The following is an 11,998-nucleotide window of genomic DNA, read 5'->3' on the forward strand; positions in this document are numbered from 1 at the left end:
TTGGCTTAGCAGGCACCTGTTGGGTCCCCCAGCCACACTGTCCTGGCAATGTCTATCCCGCTTTTTTCAAATGGGGAATGGGCCCTCATGCTGTGCCAGGGAGAGGTTGCCAGGGAAAGTGGGGTGAGTCTCCCAGACATGTTGGCAGTCTGTCACCCAGTAGAAAGATAAACATCACTCTGACTGCTGCTCCCCTAGGACGCCTCCCAGGGTCAGGAGACACTTCTCCCCCTGAGTGCCCAGCTTTCTGCACATGGAGAATGGAGCCCACTGTGTGCCTGTCTGGTCACCCGCCCAGGGTGGGTCATCTGTATGTCCAGAGAGCTGCTTAGCAACCCAGTGTAACCAGGTGACTGTGTCAACAGCTCAGGACCAAAGGGCATGAGAGGCAGAGTCCACTTGCTCTTTCAAAGCCGAGGAGGGTGAACCCTCCTCAGCTGCCAGCCTCACACCCCTCCATGCCGAGCCCTGACATCCTGTCCCTTAGATTTTCCAAGCACAGTCATCAGGACCAAGGGTCTCCATCTGAGAGACCGCCCCGGCTGGGTTGGTGTAGAGTGGGGACAGGAGAGCTCCTCTCCAGCGAATGGCCTCGAGAGAGGCGTGTGATGCTAAGGTCAGGTGCATGGCTCTGAAAGGCACCGAGGCGGGGGAGGCAGTTCTGCAGTAGGTTCCAAAGGACCCGAGGCTCGCATGCACACAGTCAGCCCAGGCACCCTTACTTCCAGAGGCATGGATGTCCCTTCCCCTTTCTGCAAGCCCCTGTTCCTCCTGAGCTGTCCCCCACTGGGTCAGTCACATCCTTCTTCTCCAAGGAGACAAGGATACTTTCACACTCATTACAATGCCTGAGCCTAGAGACTGATGGTAGCTGGGACCTTCCTGGGGCGCTCCTGCCCTTGGTGGTTCTTGTTCCTCCAATCTGGGGTGGGAGCTGGGGCCAGTGTGAGGTGGTTGGGGGAGAGAGGGAGGCATGAGGGCCTCGGCGGAGTTTCCCCTGTGGGCCGGTTTCACTGCTGGCTCTCACATCCAGCAACACCAATAAAATTGATGGTAATAATTAGGACTATATAATCACTGAGTGTTTATTTATTCCCAAGAAGCCCCCTTTCCCTGGCTCCCATCATTGGCTAGTCCATCCTTTTGCTAGATGGTGGGTGTTAATTGTGGCTCTAATAAAAAGTAATAACTGCCTGAGTTTCCCACCCCCACAGCTCTGAGCAGCTCTGTTATCACCCCTACCTCAACCCTATGAGGCAGAGGGGAGGCTGCACAGAATGGGGGGATGGAGCGAGGCACCTAGTAGAACAGGTACAAAGAACGCGACCCCACGTGGAGAGTTGTAGAAGCAGCCAAGTTTGCCTTCTTCCAGATACACACCTCCTAAAGGAGCAACTCGGCTTTCCCGTCCCCTCTCGGGGCCACCCTCAGAAGACTGATCCAGCCAAGCGCTTATTTATCATCCAGCCACAAACACCATCAGGTGCCTTCGGGCAAGTTACTTCTCATGGTTGAGCCTACATCCTAAATGGTAAAAAACGATCTTTGTAATGATCAAGGCTCTGCGCTCAAAGATGCACTACAAGATGGCCATCGTTGATACTACTAAACCCTCAGGGATATTTGTGTTGTTGACTCACAGAAATAGGTGGAATTTCAATCCTCTGCGGAAGGAGGCATGGGGGGCTGGGTACTCCACCCAGAATCTCTCAAATCAGCCTGCCCAGGTACGTGGGCTCTGGAGAGGTAGCCCACGGAGACGGCAACTCCTGAGGCCCACTCTTCAAGGTGGGTGGGTGGGGGTGATGAGCCCCTCACGTTCCCTCTCCTCCACCTCCTCCGGCTTTCCCTCTAGGCCACTTCAGCAGCTCTGAGGCACTTTACCGAGCTCCTGACCTAGTGTGATAAGACTCGGATTTGCTGGCGCTCAGCCAAGCCTCCTGGTTTGTGCCCGAGCCTCTCAGTGGGGGGGCCTCCATCCATCTCAGGCTCATTCCCATTTTATAGAGGGGGAAAACAAGGCAAATGAGGGAAGCTAGCAAAGAGCTAGTTGCGAAACTCTGGACTTCAAATTTCCTTCCCCCGCCCCACCTTTTTGTTTCCGCTTCCCACCTCCACGCGGAGGGCTACTCAACCTACCGGCCTCCTCCTCGAGTCCGAGGCGCATCGCCACTTTAAGGGACAGGCCTCTCGCCATCCTGACCTCGCCCCGCCCCCTCCGGGGCCGCAAGGCGCCTGCGCCGGGAGCCGGAGACTCGGGGTTGGGCAGAGCCCAGTTCCGTGCAACTTTCAAGTGAGTTGCAAACTCCGCCCCGAGGTTGGTGCTGGTGGCCCGGCGCGCTGGGACCGCGGGGACCCTCTCGAGCGCAGGCTGCGACCAGCCACCCCTGGCCCGAGACCCGCAGCGCCCGCGGCGAGGGCCGAACGCCTGGTTCCCCGCGGCAGGAAGTGCAGGTCGGGGCCGTAACGGCCTGAGCAGCGCGGCCGGGCGGAAGAGCGCGCCCGCCGGTGCCGGCTCCCTAGTCGGTTCCTGCCTGCCCCGGCCGCTGGTTTCCCCATTTTCAGGCTGGCTGCACTGCGGAGGTAGTGGACGACGGACACCGCCTTTCCAAGGGGCAGCCCAAGCGTCCCTCGGGTTCCCGCACCTCCACTGATAATCCCATCCCAGCCTGGGCGTGAGCGTCCCTCTGGGCGTCTTCCTGCGGCGGGGGTGGTCTCCCTTCGTTCCCGAGGCTGCAGGATGGTGTCCTGGATGATCTGTCGCCTGGTGGTGTGAGTATGGCCGCTCTCATACCCCTCTATCCCGGAGGGCCAGACTGTCCCTGGAGTGGAAGCTGGGAATGTCTGGTGGGAAAGTGGGCTTTCTGATCTCCGACACACCTTTCCCCTCCCCCAACACTCACCGCAAGGATTAACGGACCTGCGGTCCTGCGCAGGGTACCGGGCACCGCGTGCTTTCCCCCTACCCTCAAGCCTACTTGGCTGATGGCGACCCCTTGCAGTCACACACATTGCAGACAGGTGTGTTGGCCAGAGGACCACAGGCTGGCCAGCAGCCCCTTGGCAAATACAAGCTGTTGTGACACATTGTGGGTGGAGAATCCAGGTGCCTGCTTCTCAGCTGAGCAGTCAGTCACGTGACCCACCACCCCGGCCTCAGCCTCCCCACTCTGTCCTACTCGTCACCTTTCAGTACTCCAGCACCTGGCTTGAATATCCCTGTCTGCAGCCTGGCAGTGCCGGGCCTGGTGGCCCTGAGCCTGACTGCACACCCATGGGAGGAAACAGCCTGGTGCTCACGGCTCAGAAGCCTGCCTCCTACCCAGCTGGTGGAGTGGCTATGGGTGCTCTCGCTGCATCATGCACCCATGGGCCACTGGCGCAGGCCTGGACAGGCTTGGGATGTTTGTAAACAGCAGGGTGGGGAGGCAGCCTCCAGGGCACTGACTCAGGCACAGGTTGTGCAAGCCAAGCGGGAGGAACAGGGCAGGCACTGCCACCTTGAACCCAGGTGGGTGGTGGCCACCTGGCAGGGGCGCGGGGAGTGGTGCCCCTCACACTCCCCCTCTGCTTTGGGGGCTGCTCTTCAGGCTGGTGTTTGGGATGCTGTACCCAGCTTATGCTTCCTACAAGGCTGTGAAGACCAAGAACATTCGTGAATATGTGAGTGTTGGGGTGGGCAGGAGGCCTCCGCTCAGGTGGGGGGACAGCAGCCTTGGGGGGTGAGGTAGGATTTGGCCAGGTGGGGAGGATCTGAGCTGGCCTTCCCCTCCTCCAATGGTATGATCTAGTGGCGAATCCTGGAACAGAGTGGGTGTGGATGGAGGGTGGGCTGTTGGGGTGCCTTGCATGATCTTGTGGGTGAAGCCCGCTGGGGGTGGGTACGGGAATGAGTGGCAGCTGCTCTCTGAGGCCAGCCAGGTGCCAGGGGAATGCAGTGGGACTGGCTCTCTGGAATCTCTGGGCTGGGTCAGCCTGGAACAGAGGGGGTTGGCACTGCAGGCTCAGCTGCTGGCCTCTGACCTCCCTGCGTCCTGATCCCCCAGGTCCGGTGGATGATGTACTGGATTGTCTTTGCACTCTTCATGGCAGTGGAGACCTTCACGGACATCTTTATTTCCTGGTACGGGGGCAGGGCTTCTCTGGGCTGCAGGGAGGTGCTGGCCCTCCCCCGCCCGGCTCCCTGGCAAACCTCACCCCCTCTGTTCTGCCAGGTTCCCTTTCTACTACGAGATCAAGATGGCCTTCGTGCTGTGGCTGCTTTCGCCCTACACCAAGGGGGCCAGCCTGCTTTACCGCAAGTTTGTCCACCCGTCCTTGTCTCGCCATGAGAAGGTACCCCGGCAGGTGGCAGAGCGGGAAGCATAGGGGTAGGTGGGAGGAAGCAGCCCTGGACTCAGGGTTCAGGACACTGGGGACACCTGGGCTCTCATTCCAGTCCCACTGCTGTTTAGCGATGGGACCTTGACAGAGCCTAAGCCTCCTCCTCTTCTGGGACAATCAGATGAGGGACACATGTGAATGATGTTTTGATGGTGGGGGAAGGCTGGAGCATGGCTGTTCACTGAGGTGTGAGAGCCGGTGAGGGGGTGGGGAGCCCTGTGCTTGTGTGGTTGCCAGGAAACTGTGCAGTGTTGGGGACAGGAGGCGTGGCACCCAGTGGTTTCTCTGGGTCCTCAGGGGAGTGACTCGGGCTGTCCACCTGAGCTTTCCTCCCCCCGTGTCCACAGGAGATCGACACCTACATCGTGCAGGCCAAGGAGCGCAGCTACGAGACGGTGCTCAGCTTTGGGAAGCGGGGCCTCAACATTGCCGCTTCGGCCGCTGTGCAGGCTGCCACCAAGGTGCCCTGGGCCCAGCCCTCCAGCGGCCCTGCCCCCACCCCCTGGGCCTTTTGGGTCCAGCTCTCTGTCAGGGAGCCTAGAGATAGCAGCTGTCCATGCCGGGGAACAGGAGTGAGAGGTGACAGGTGGGGTGCTGGCAGGAGCACGGAGCTGGAAGTTCAGACTTCCCTGGCTCTGACACTGACCGTGAGCTGCTGCTCCTGCTCTCTGGGCCCTTGTTGGCATGGGGGGGCTAGAAGGTTGCTTTCAGTACTGAGGCCTGTGCCCCAGGGACAGCCTGCAGGTCAGCCTCGATTCCCCGGGCCGCTGCCCTGGCTGAGGCCCCTCCCTCCAGGTGGTACAGCGGCTCCCCCTCCCTTGCAGAGTCAGGGTGCGCTGGCTGGAAGGCTGCGGAGCTTCTCCATGCAGGACCTGCGCTCCATCCCCGACGTCCCCGCCCCTACCTACCAGGATCCCCTCTACCTGGAGGACCAGGTACCCCGTCGCAGGCCACCCATCGGTGAGTCGGCAGAGGGACCCAGAGCTCTCTGGAGAGGGGTGGCTTCCTTCCTGCAAACTGTGACTTCCTCCAGGGCTAGAGGAAAGGCTGGCTCAACCCCAGGCCTTCAGACTATGTCAATGTCCAGCTTTTCCTCCTGGCCTCCTCTCCTCCTACAGGGTACCGGGCAGGGGGCCTGCGGGACAGCGATACCGAGGATGAGTGTTGGTCAGATACAGAAGCAGTCCCCCAGCCGCCAGCCCGGCCCCGAGAGAAGCCTCTGAGCCGCAGCCAGAGCCTGCGTGCGTTCAAGAGGAAGCCGCTGGTGCGGGAGGTCAGTGGCGAGGAAGACACAGGGAGGTGGGCTGCCTCGGCTGTCCCTTCAGCCCGCACCTCTCACAGTGTACCTGCTCTCTCTCCCCACCAGGGCACCTCACGCTCCCTGAAGGTTCGGACAAGGAAAAAGACCGCGCCCTCAGATGTGGACAGCTAGGGTCTGGGAGCCTGGCCCGGTCTTACCTCGTGCCCTGCAGGGCGTTGGGGACTGTTTGGAGGAGACCCCTGGCGGCACGTCTGTCCTGGCTGTACCAGCTGCCCGCGCGTGGCCTTCCTGGCTCTTGGCTGTCGGTGACGGGCCCAGGGGCAGGTGCTGCTGGGGCCCTGTGCGGGCTGCACCCATGATGTACCAAAGAAGGCTGGGCCCAGGGTTCTATTTATTGCCTTCCTCGCCCCTCTCCCTTCCCAGGTGTGGGACCAGAGCCCTCCCCAGACCCCTGAAAAGTGAAACCAAAAGCCCACCCCGCTGTGTTCATTCCTTCCTGTTCTTCAAAGTACTTGACAGCCTTCTCCAAGGCCGTGTGTGTGTCCTGTTGTATGGTTTGTGTTGGTGAATGAGGTCAGGTTTGTGGAAGTTTTGATAAATAATTGCATAAAAGTGTTCTGTTTCTCCTGGCTTGTGGTTCCAGGGCTCACAACACATATTATTAACCAGCCTGCCACAGGCCAGTCTGGGCCTAAGAACAGTGCTAAAAGGACAGACAGACTGCTAGAGGGGCCCAGTGTTCTGGGGAAGATAGCCACTGACAAGTAGTTGTGATGTGGCCAGAACTGTCACGGAAAGCTCTTTGGGGACCAGCCCTGAGAGGGGGCAGAGTCTAAGAAGACTGCAGTCAGGAGGAGGTGGGATTGGGCCTTGATGGGAAGTGGAAGCCAGTGAGAACAGAGGTGTGGAGGGGCCTCAGGCAGCACGATAATCCCATGGGGATTAGCTGGAGCTGGCACAGATTAGGGCTTCCTCCAAGGGCCTGCCGGGTCTCTAGGCAGCTCCAAGGACACCGAGTTCGGTAAACACTCAGGTTAGCAGCAGGAGCTTTGCACTTCTGCGGTGTGGCCGCGAGAGGGCAGCAGCTGCCAGGGCCTGGGCTGCCCCCAGCTTCCAGGTCAAGGAGGGCGGGGCTCAGAGGCTGTGCAGAGCCTTGCCCTGCAGGGGCCTGGCTGCTTGCTGGCTGGCTGGGAGGATGATGCAGAACTCTGGCCCGGCCTCCAATGGCCCTCCCTGCTGTTCGTGGTCATTGGTCCTCAGCCTGCACCATCCACGAATATACCCTGTTCTCCTGAGACCCAGGCTCTTTGCTGGCTCCACTCCATCCCCTACTAGTTCCTGGGGCAGCCAGTGCCCGGCTCTGCCCCATCCTGCCCCTCGATGCTGATCTCACCATAGTGTCCCAGGGCTGCTTCCCTCTCCCATCCCCATACCTGCTTTTCTTTGCCCTTTCGATTAAGCAAAGAGATGGGTGAGAGTGTCAGGTGGGGAGAGGGGAAATGGGGTGGCCACCCGGAGTGACCTGAGGAGTGTGGATTAACTCTTGGTGTGGGGATTATCTGGGTTTATTTGGGGGGAAGTACTTAATCTGCTGGGAGGCTTAGCTTCTCACATTTTGGTGTTCAGTGACTCCCTATCTTGGTGTTCCCTTGCAACATGGTACTACCTTATCTCTTCACTTATTCATTCAAAAAATCTTTACTGAGCATCTCCCAGGCATGTTTCGTGATACTGGGGATGCAAAATCTAGTGACAGCCAGCACTTAGAATGTGCTACTGGGGCTGCTCTGAGGCCCTGACATGTATTAATTTAATCCTCACAACAATGTCATGGGGTACATACTATTATAATCTCCATTTCACAAATGAGAAGACAGGCACGGAGAGGACAAGTAATTTGCCTGAGGTCACATAGCTAGCAAGTGGCAGAGTTGGGCTTGGAACCAGGCAGTCTGGTTCCAGAGTCTGTGTGCTTCACCACTGTGCAGAACTAGAGTAAATGAGGTGTGTCTTGCCGGGGAGGCAAGGAGAAGGAAATTAGCAGATATCAAACATTGATTGTGTGCCTGACCTTGTGTTGGGCATTTTAAAGAGATGATTTCCTTGAATCCTCCCGACAAGCCTGTCAGGTAGGAGTTACACCCATTTTACACATGGGAAAACTGAGACTCAGGTGGGGCAACCTGTTCACGATTGTGCTGCCTATGGGCCAGGGCCCTGTCTCCTGATGCAAGTCTGCCCAGAAAGTGCCTCGGTAGGAATGGAATGGCAGGATCCACATCCCTAAAAGGAAAGAACAAAACAGGAGCCTATGATCAATGGGCAAAATGAAATAAAAACTCCAATTTGGCGCAGCTGGCGGAGGCCTGAAGGTGTGGGGTAATAAGGAAGCTCTCCTGGGAGCTGGGGCCTCACCTGTGTGCATTCCTCAGCTTGGGACTTACCAGTGAGTGGCAGGGTCACTTGGCCCCTAGGGTTGAATTGGAGATGGTCCCTGATGGCCACCTTAGCCCCAGCCTCCTGCTGGCCCGGCTGCCCCACAGTCCTGCCTTCGCCCTGCTGCTCCTATCTCTGTCTCCAGAACACATGGCTTTCATTCCAGCATCAGTCCCCAGGCCCTTGCTCCACTGTACGAATCTCCTGTGCTCCCAGTGGTCTTCCTTCTAGGCCAGCATGGCCTTTCTTCATGACCTGCTTTTTCCAAGAAGCCTTCTCTGACTCACCAATGTCTCCTGAGGCTCCTAATCTCTGGCCTGCTCACCCTGTCCTGGGCGCAAGATGCTGTGGGCTGTGTTCATGTGCCCACTGCCCTCTGCTCCCTGCCCAACCAGCCTCCCCTACACCTCCCCTACCTACACCTGCATCCTTACACCCCAATTGCTCCATCAGTCTGGACTCTTCCGTGGTTCCACACTGTTCTCCTGACATGCTCTCTCCACCTGTCCCCACAATTCTGTCCTATTCCTATTTGCCCTTTGAACCCCTTTGAACTCGACATCACCTCCTCCAGGAAGCCCTCTGTAAGCCCTCCCCCTGCTCTCTTGGGGTTTACTGTTCATCCAGACCCTGCCATCTCTCTTCCTGCACAGACTTCCGTTTTTGCCTTGAACATGTCGTGTTTTTCCCCCTGCTGCATTATGACTTCATAATGAACAAATTTGCTCTTGTTCAATTCTGTATCCTGGACTGGAACAAATGGTGGTTTAGACACAGTGAAACATTGTCATCCATGGTGAAGGGCCACTTATTCTCACTTCTGAGCTCAAGCCTTGGCCCTCCTGTGACGCTCCCTCGCCTTTCCCAGGGTGGGGCTGGAAGCACCTTGTCACTGTTTGTTAACATACCCAATGCCAATCTTCCCCCCAGTTCCCAGCACAGGGCTTCAGTGAATGTTTGCTGGTAGAAGAACACACTCTAAGCGAGTAGAAGCTCCTTGAGGGCAGGCATGACCTTGTACTTTCATCTTTGTGCCCTGCATCCCCTTGTTGCCCATCACAGAGCCTTGAAAACGCCCAGTTTCTGTAACACACATTTGGCAAATGTCTGCTGCAGTTGTACGGGTTCCAAGACCTCCTGGGGCCAGAGGGGAAAGGGGCAAGGAGGACTCCAAGTTCTGAGGCATTTCTGGCCAAGCACACACGTGATCCTGAGACTGGGGCACTGGGTTCAGACTGGGCTTCCCTCAGAGCCTGTCCTGTTCCTCTGAGAATCATTGAGACGTCTGCCCAGCACTGTCTCTTTCTGCGTGGGGTTCCTGGCCCAGCCCTCACCTTCTCTGGCCTGGCCCCCAAGAGGAAGGTTAGGCTGTGCTCTGGCCTGCCCACGGCCCCCCACCTTCTCTCATCCACCAGTGTGCCCACTGCTTCCCCAGGCAGGATCAGGGCTGGGCCTCCGTTCCAACTAGACTGGAACACAGATGGACCAGGCTCCATCCCGGGCACTGGTGAGGAGCTACAGAGCCTAGGCCAGCGTCCTCGGAAGCACACACCTCTGCTTGGCCAGGGTACCAGCCCTGCTCAGTTTGTGCTCACTCTGGCCTCCCCATCCACCTTGCCTGCTTCTGAGGGTCGCCCCCATTGCCTCGAAGTTCCCAGGTGCAGGTGGCCCTTCATTCCTGGCTCTCCCTTCTCCCTCTTCCCCACAGCCCCACTGTCCCTTGGACCTTTCAGGTGGCTCCTCCATCTCCCAGTCTCTTCAGCCTCCCCTTGCCTTGGCCCACCTTCCCTGGGTCTGGCCTCCATGTGCAGCGGCCCCCCTGCCGCATTTGTAGCTGCTGCTCTGGGTGGCAGCAGCATAGATGGCCTTTTGTTTCAACACAGCCCCGTCCCGTGGTTGAGTTGGGGAGTCCTGGCTGGCACTGCCCCACCCTTGAGAGGGTTGAGGAGATGAGCACCCGGGCTCTGGCCCCTTATCCCCCGCCCAGCATCAGGGACTGGGATGCCCAGTAGCAGGGTAGGGGGAAGAAGCCCAGCGGGAGGATGCTGCCCTCCGCTCAGGAAATCCTGGGGGCCAGAGCTGGGTTGCTGGGCGGAAGGTCCTGAGCCTGGGGGCAGAATGAGGTGGCTCTCTCTACCGGGGTGGCTAGATTGCAGGGGAGGGAAGGTTGGGGGGAAGGAGGAGGGGCTCTGGGGAGGTGCGGACTGAGAAGAGGAATTAGGTCAGAGATGTGGGTGGGTGGGTGAGAGGGGAGGGGGCATCTGCCGCAGAGCTTCCTCCTGGCTCCAGAAGCATCTCCACACTTCCCTTCCTCTGCCCCTCCCCACAGGTCCTGGGAGAATTCTCCCTGGTATTCCCCCTCCCCCATGCCCCCGCCCCAGGCGTTGCCACAAGGGTGGGGGGTGGGGTGGGGGGAGGCCAGCCTCAGCTGTCTGAAGGATGGAGGGGCTGGGGAAGTAGGGCTAGGTGCCCAGACGGCCGCGTGTGTGGGAGGGGATGTCCTCAGATGCCCTCCACCCGGCAGTCCCCGCTCTGACGTGGGTGCCCCCCCTCTCCCCGCCCGGATTAGTGGCAGCTTGGCCTGACTCTCCGGGGCTCCTTCCCCCGCCCCCGCCTGCTGCCCTCCCCTGGGCAGGGGGCTGCTCCACCCGAGGGGCACTTGTGCTTGCCCAGGTAAGGGGCTCTGGGGACAGCGTGAGGGCAGCTGGTTCATGAGTGCTGCTGCGCGTGTTAGCGGGAACGTGTGTATCAGTGTGTGTGTGTCAGCGCTCTCGAGGGGTCGGTGCGGGGCCGGAGTGGGCCCACGCGAGCCTGGGGGTGCGGGTCAGCTCGCCTTTGTCCCCGGATCGGGCATTGTGGCCGCACGTTGTGTGGATTTCCCTCTGTGTTTGTGTCTTTGTGTATCTCCTCAGATCTGCTCTGTCCTCAGGCACAGAACAGCCAGCCACAAGGGCTCCGTGGGCCTGGGGCCCCGGCTGTAGAGCGTGATGGGGTGCTGGGTGAGGGTGGACAGGGACTCCCCCACCCCACCTCCCACGACCCCCTGTGCATTTCAGGAGCCTGTCCTGAGGGTCCTGGTTAAGTCCAAAAACTGTGATCTGACAAAGCAGACTTGGCAAATGGGGTGGGGGGAGGTGTCTGTCCCATTCCCCTGGGACAGTCCCCGTTCCCCCTTTGGAGATGACAGTGACAGGCCCTTGAGGCCCTGGACAGCCCAGGCTCCCACCCTGTCCTGCCCAGCCTCTTCTAGGCCTCAAGCCACAGGAATCTCCCCCCGGACTCTGCCACAAGCTTGGTTGCCAGAGGACACAGATGGGGGACCACAGGCACACCCCAGCCCCCGTCCGCATCCCCGGAGCCAGCCTGGAGCTGGAGGCTGGGGCTTGGGGCTTCAGGACTGCAGTCCCTGTTAGACCCTCCAGGATCATTTCCCCTGGGAAACTCAGGTCCAGGCCACCCCTCGGGGGAGCTGGGGGAGGAAGGGAGTGCTAATAACTCAATCGTGTAAACAACCCCTAGCAGCCTGCCCTGCCACAGAGCCAGCCTCTGGGGGAAGGCAAAGGGGCTGGGAGACTTGATGCCAACATGACCCCAGTCCTGCCAGTGCCAGACATTTCAGGCCTCCTCCCTCAGGACCCCTCCTCTTCTCAGCTGATGGAAGGATCCCTGCTTCCATTCAGTCTTTTGGGAGGAAGTTTCCCTCCTGGCCCTTCACGGCTTCCCTCTCCAGGGATGGCGGTGTGACCTGGGACAAGGCTAGAGGCATCTGAGACCTCATCCTTCCATGGAATGGGGCTGGGTAGGGTGGCCCTGCCTCTGTCTCAGACTGGGTGAAGGCAGGCCAAGGATGGCTTCCACAGGGAGGCAGGGGAATCTCAGGGTGGGAGGTGGGTGCCTGAGGGGAAGGGAAGCGCCCGT

The 11,998-nt window shown here is 59.4% G+C and overlaps 1 protein-coding gene across 2 annotated transcripts; it reads left to right on the top strand.

Moving 5' to 3' along the window:
• The first annotated feature begins 2,308 nt into the window (after window positions 1-2,308).
• REEP4 (receptor accessory protein 4) lies at window positions 2,309-6,257 on the top strand. Of its 2 annotated transcripts, XM_006180203.3 has the most exons (8): window positions 2,309-2,772; window positions 3,591-3,663; window positions 4,047-4,123; window positions 4,215-4,335; window positions 4,731-4,844; window positions 5,208-5,343; window positions 5,502-5,656; window positions 5,750-6,257. In XM_006180203.3, exons 1-8 carry the CDS (start codon window positions 2,741-2,743, stop codon window positions 5,813-5,815), a joined length of 774 nt encoding a protein of 257 aa, XP_006180265.1. In that variant the 5' UTR covers window positions 2,309-2,740; the 3' UTR covers window positions 5,816-6,257. The 2 variants fall into 2 exon arrangements, with proteins under 2 accessions (XP_006180265.1, XP_032326693.1); XM_032470802.1 differs by lacking the exon at window positions 3,591-3,663 and having other exon boundaries at window positions 2,311-2,772; window positions 5,750-5,972.
• The last annotated feature ends 5,741 nt before the right edge of the window (window positions 6,258-11,998 follow it).

Source organism: Camelus ferus, chromosome 31 (genome assembly GCF_009834535.1).
Source record: "Camelus ferus isolate YT-003-E chromosome 31, BCGSAC_Cfer_1.0, whole genome shotgun sequence".
In the NCBI taxonomy this organism is placed as follows: Eukaryota; Metazoa; Chordata; class Mammalia; order Artiodactyla; family Camelidae; genus Camelus; species Camelus ferus.

What these genes read in the sequence shown, in the direction of transcription:
- REEP4 (XM_006180203.3), top strand. Translation starts at nt 2,741, where the DNA reads ATGGTGTCCTGGATGATCTGTCGCCTGGTGGT. An exon ending in ACGGACATCTTTATTTCCTG is followed by an intron (nt 4,124 to 4,214) that starts GTACGGGGGCAG and finishes CTGTTCTGCCAG; the next exon opens with GTTCCCTTTCTACTACGAGA. An exon ending in CCGTCGCAGGCCACCCATCG is followed by an intron (nt 5,344 to 5,501) that starts GTGAGTCGGCAG and finishes CTCCTCCTACAG; the next exon opens with GGTACCGGGCAGGGGGCCTG.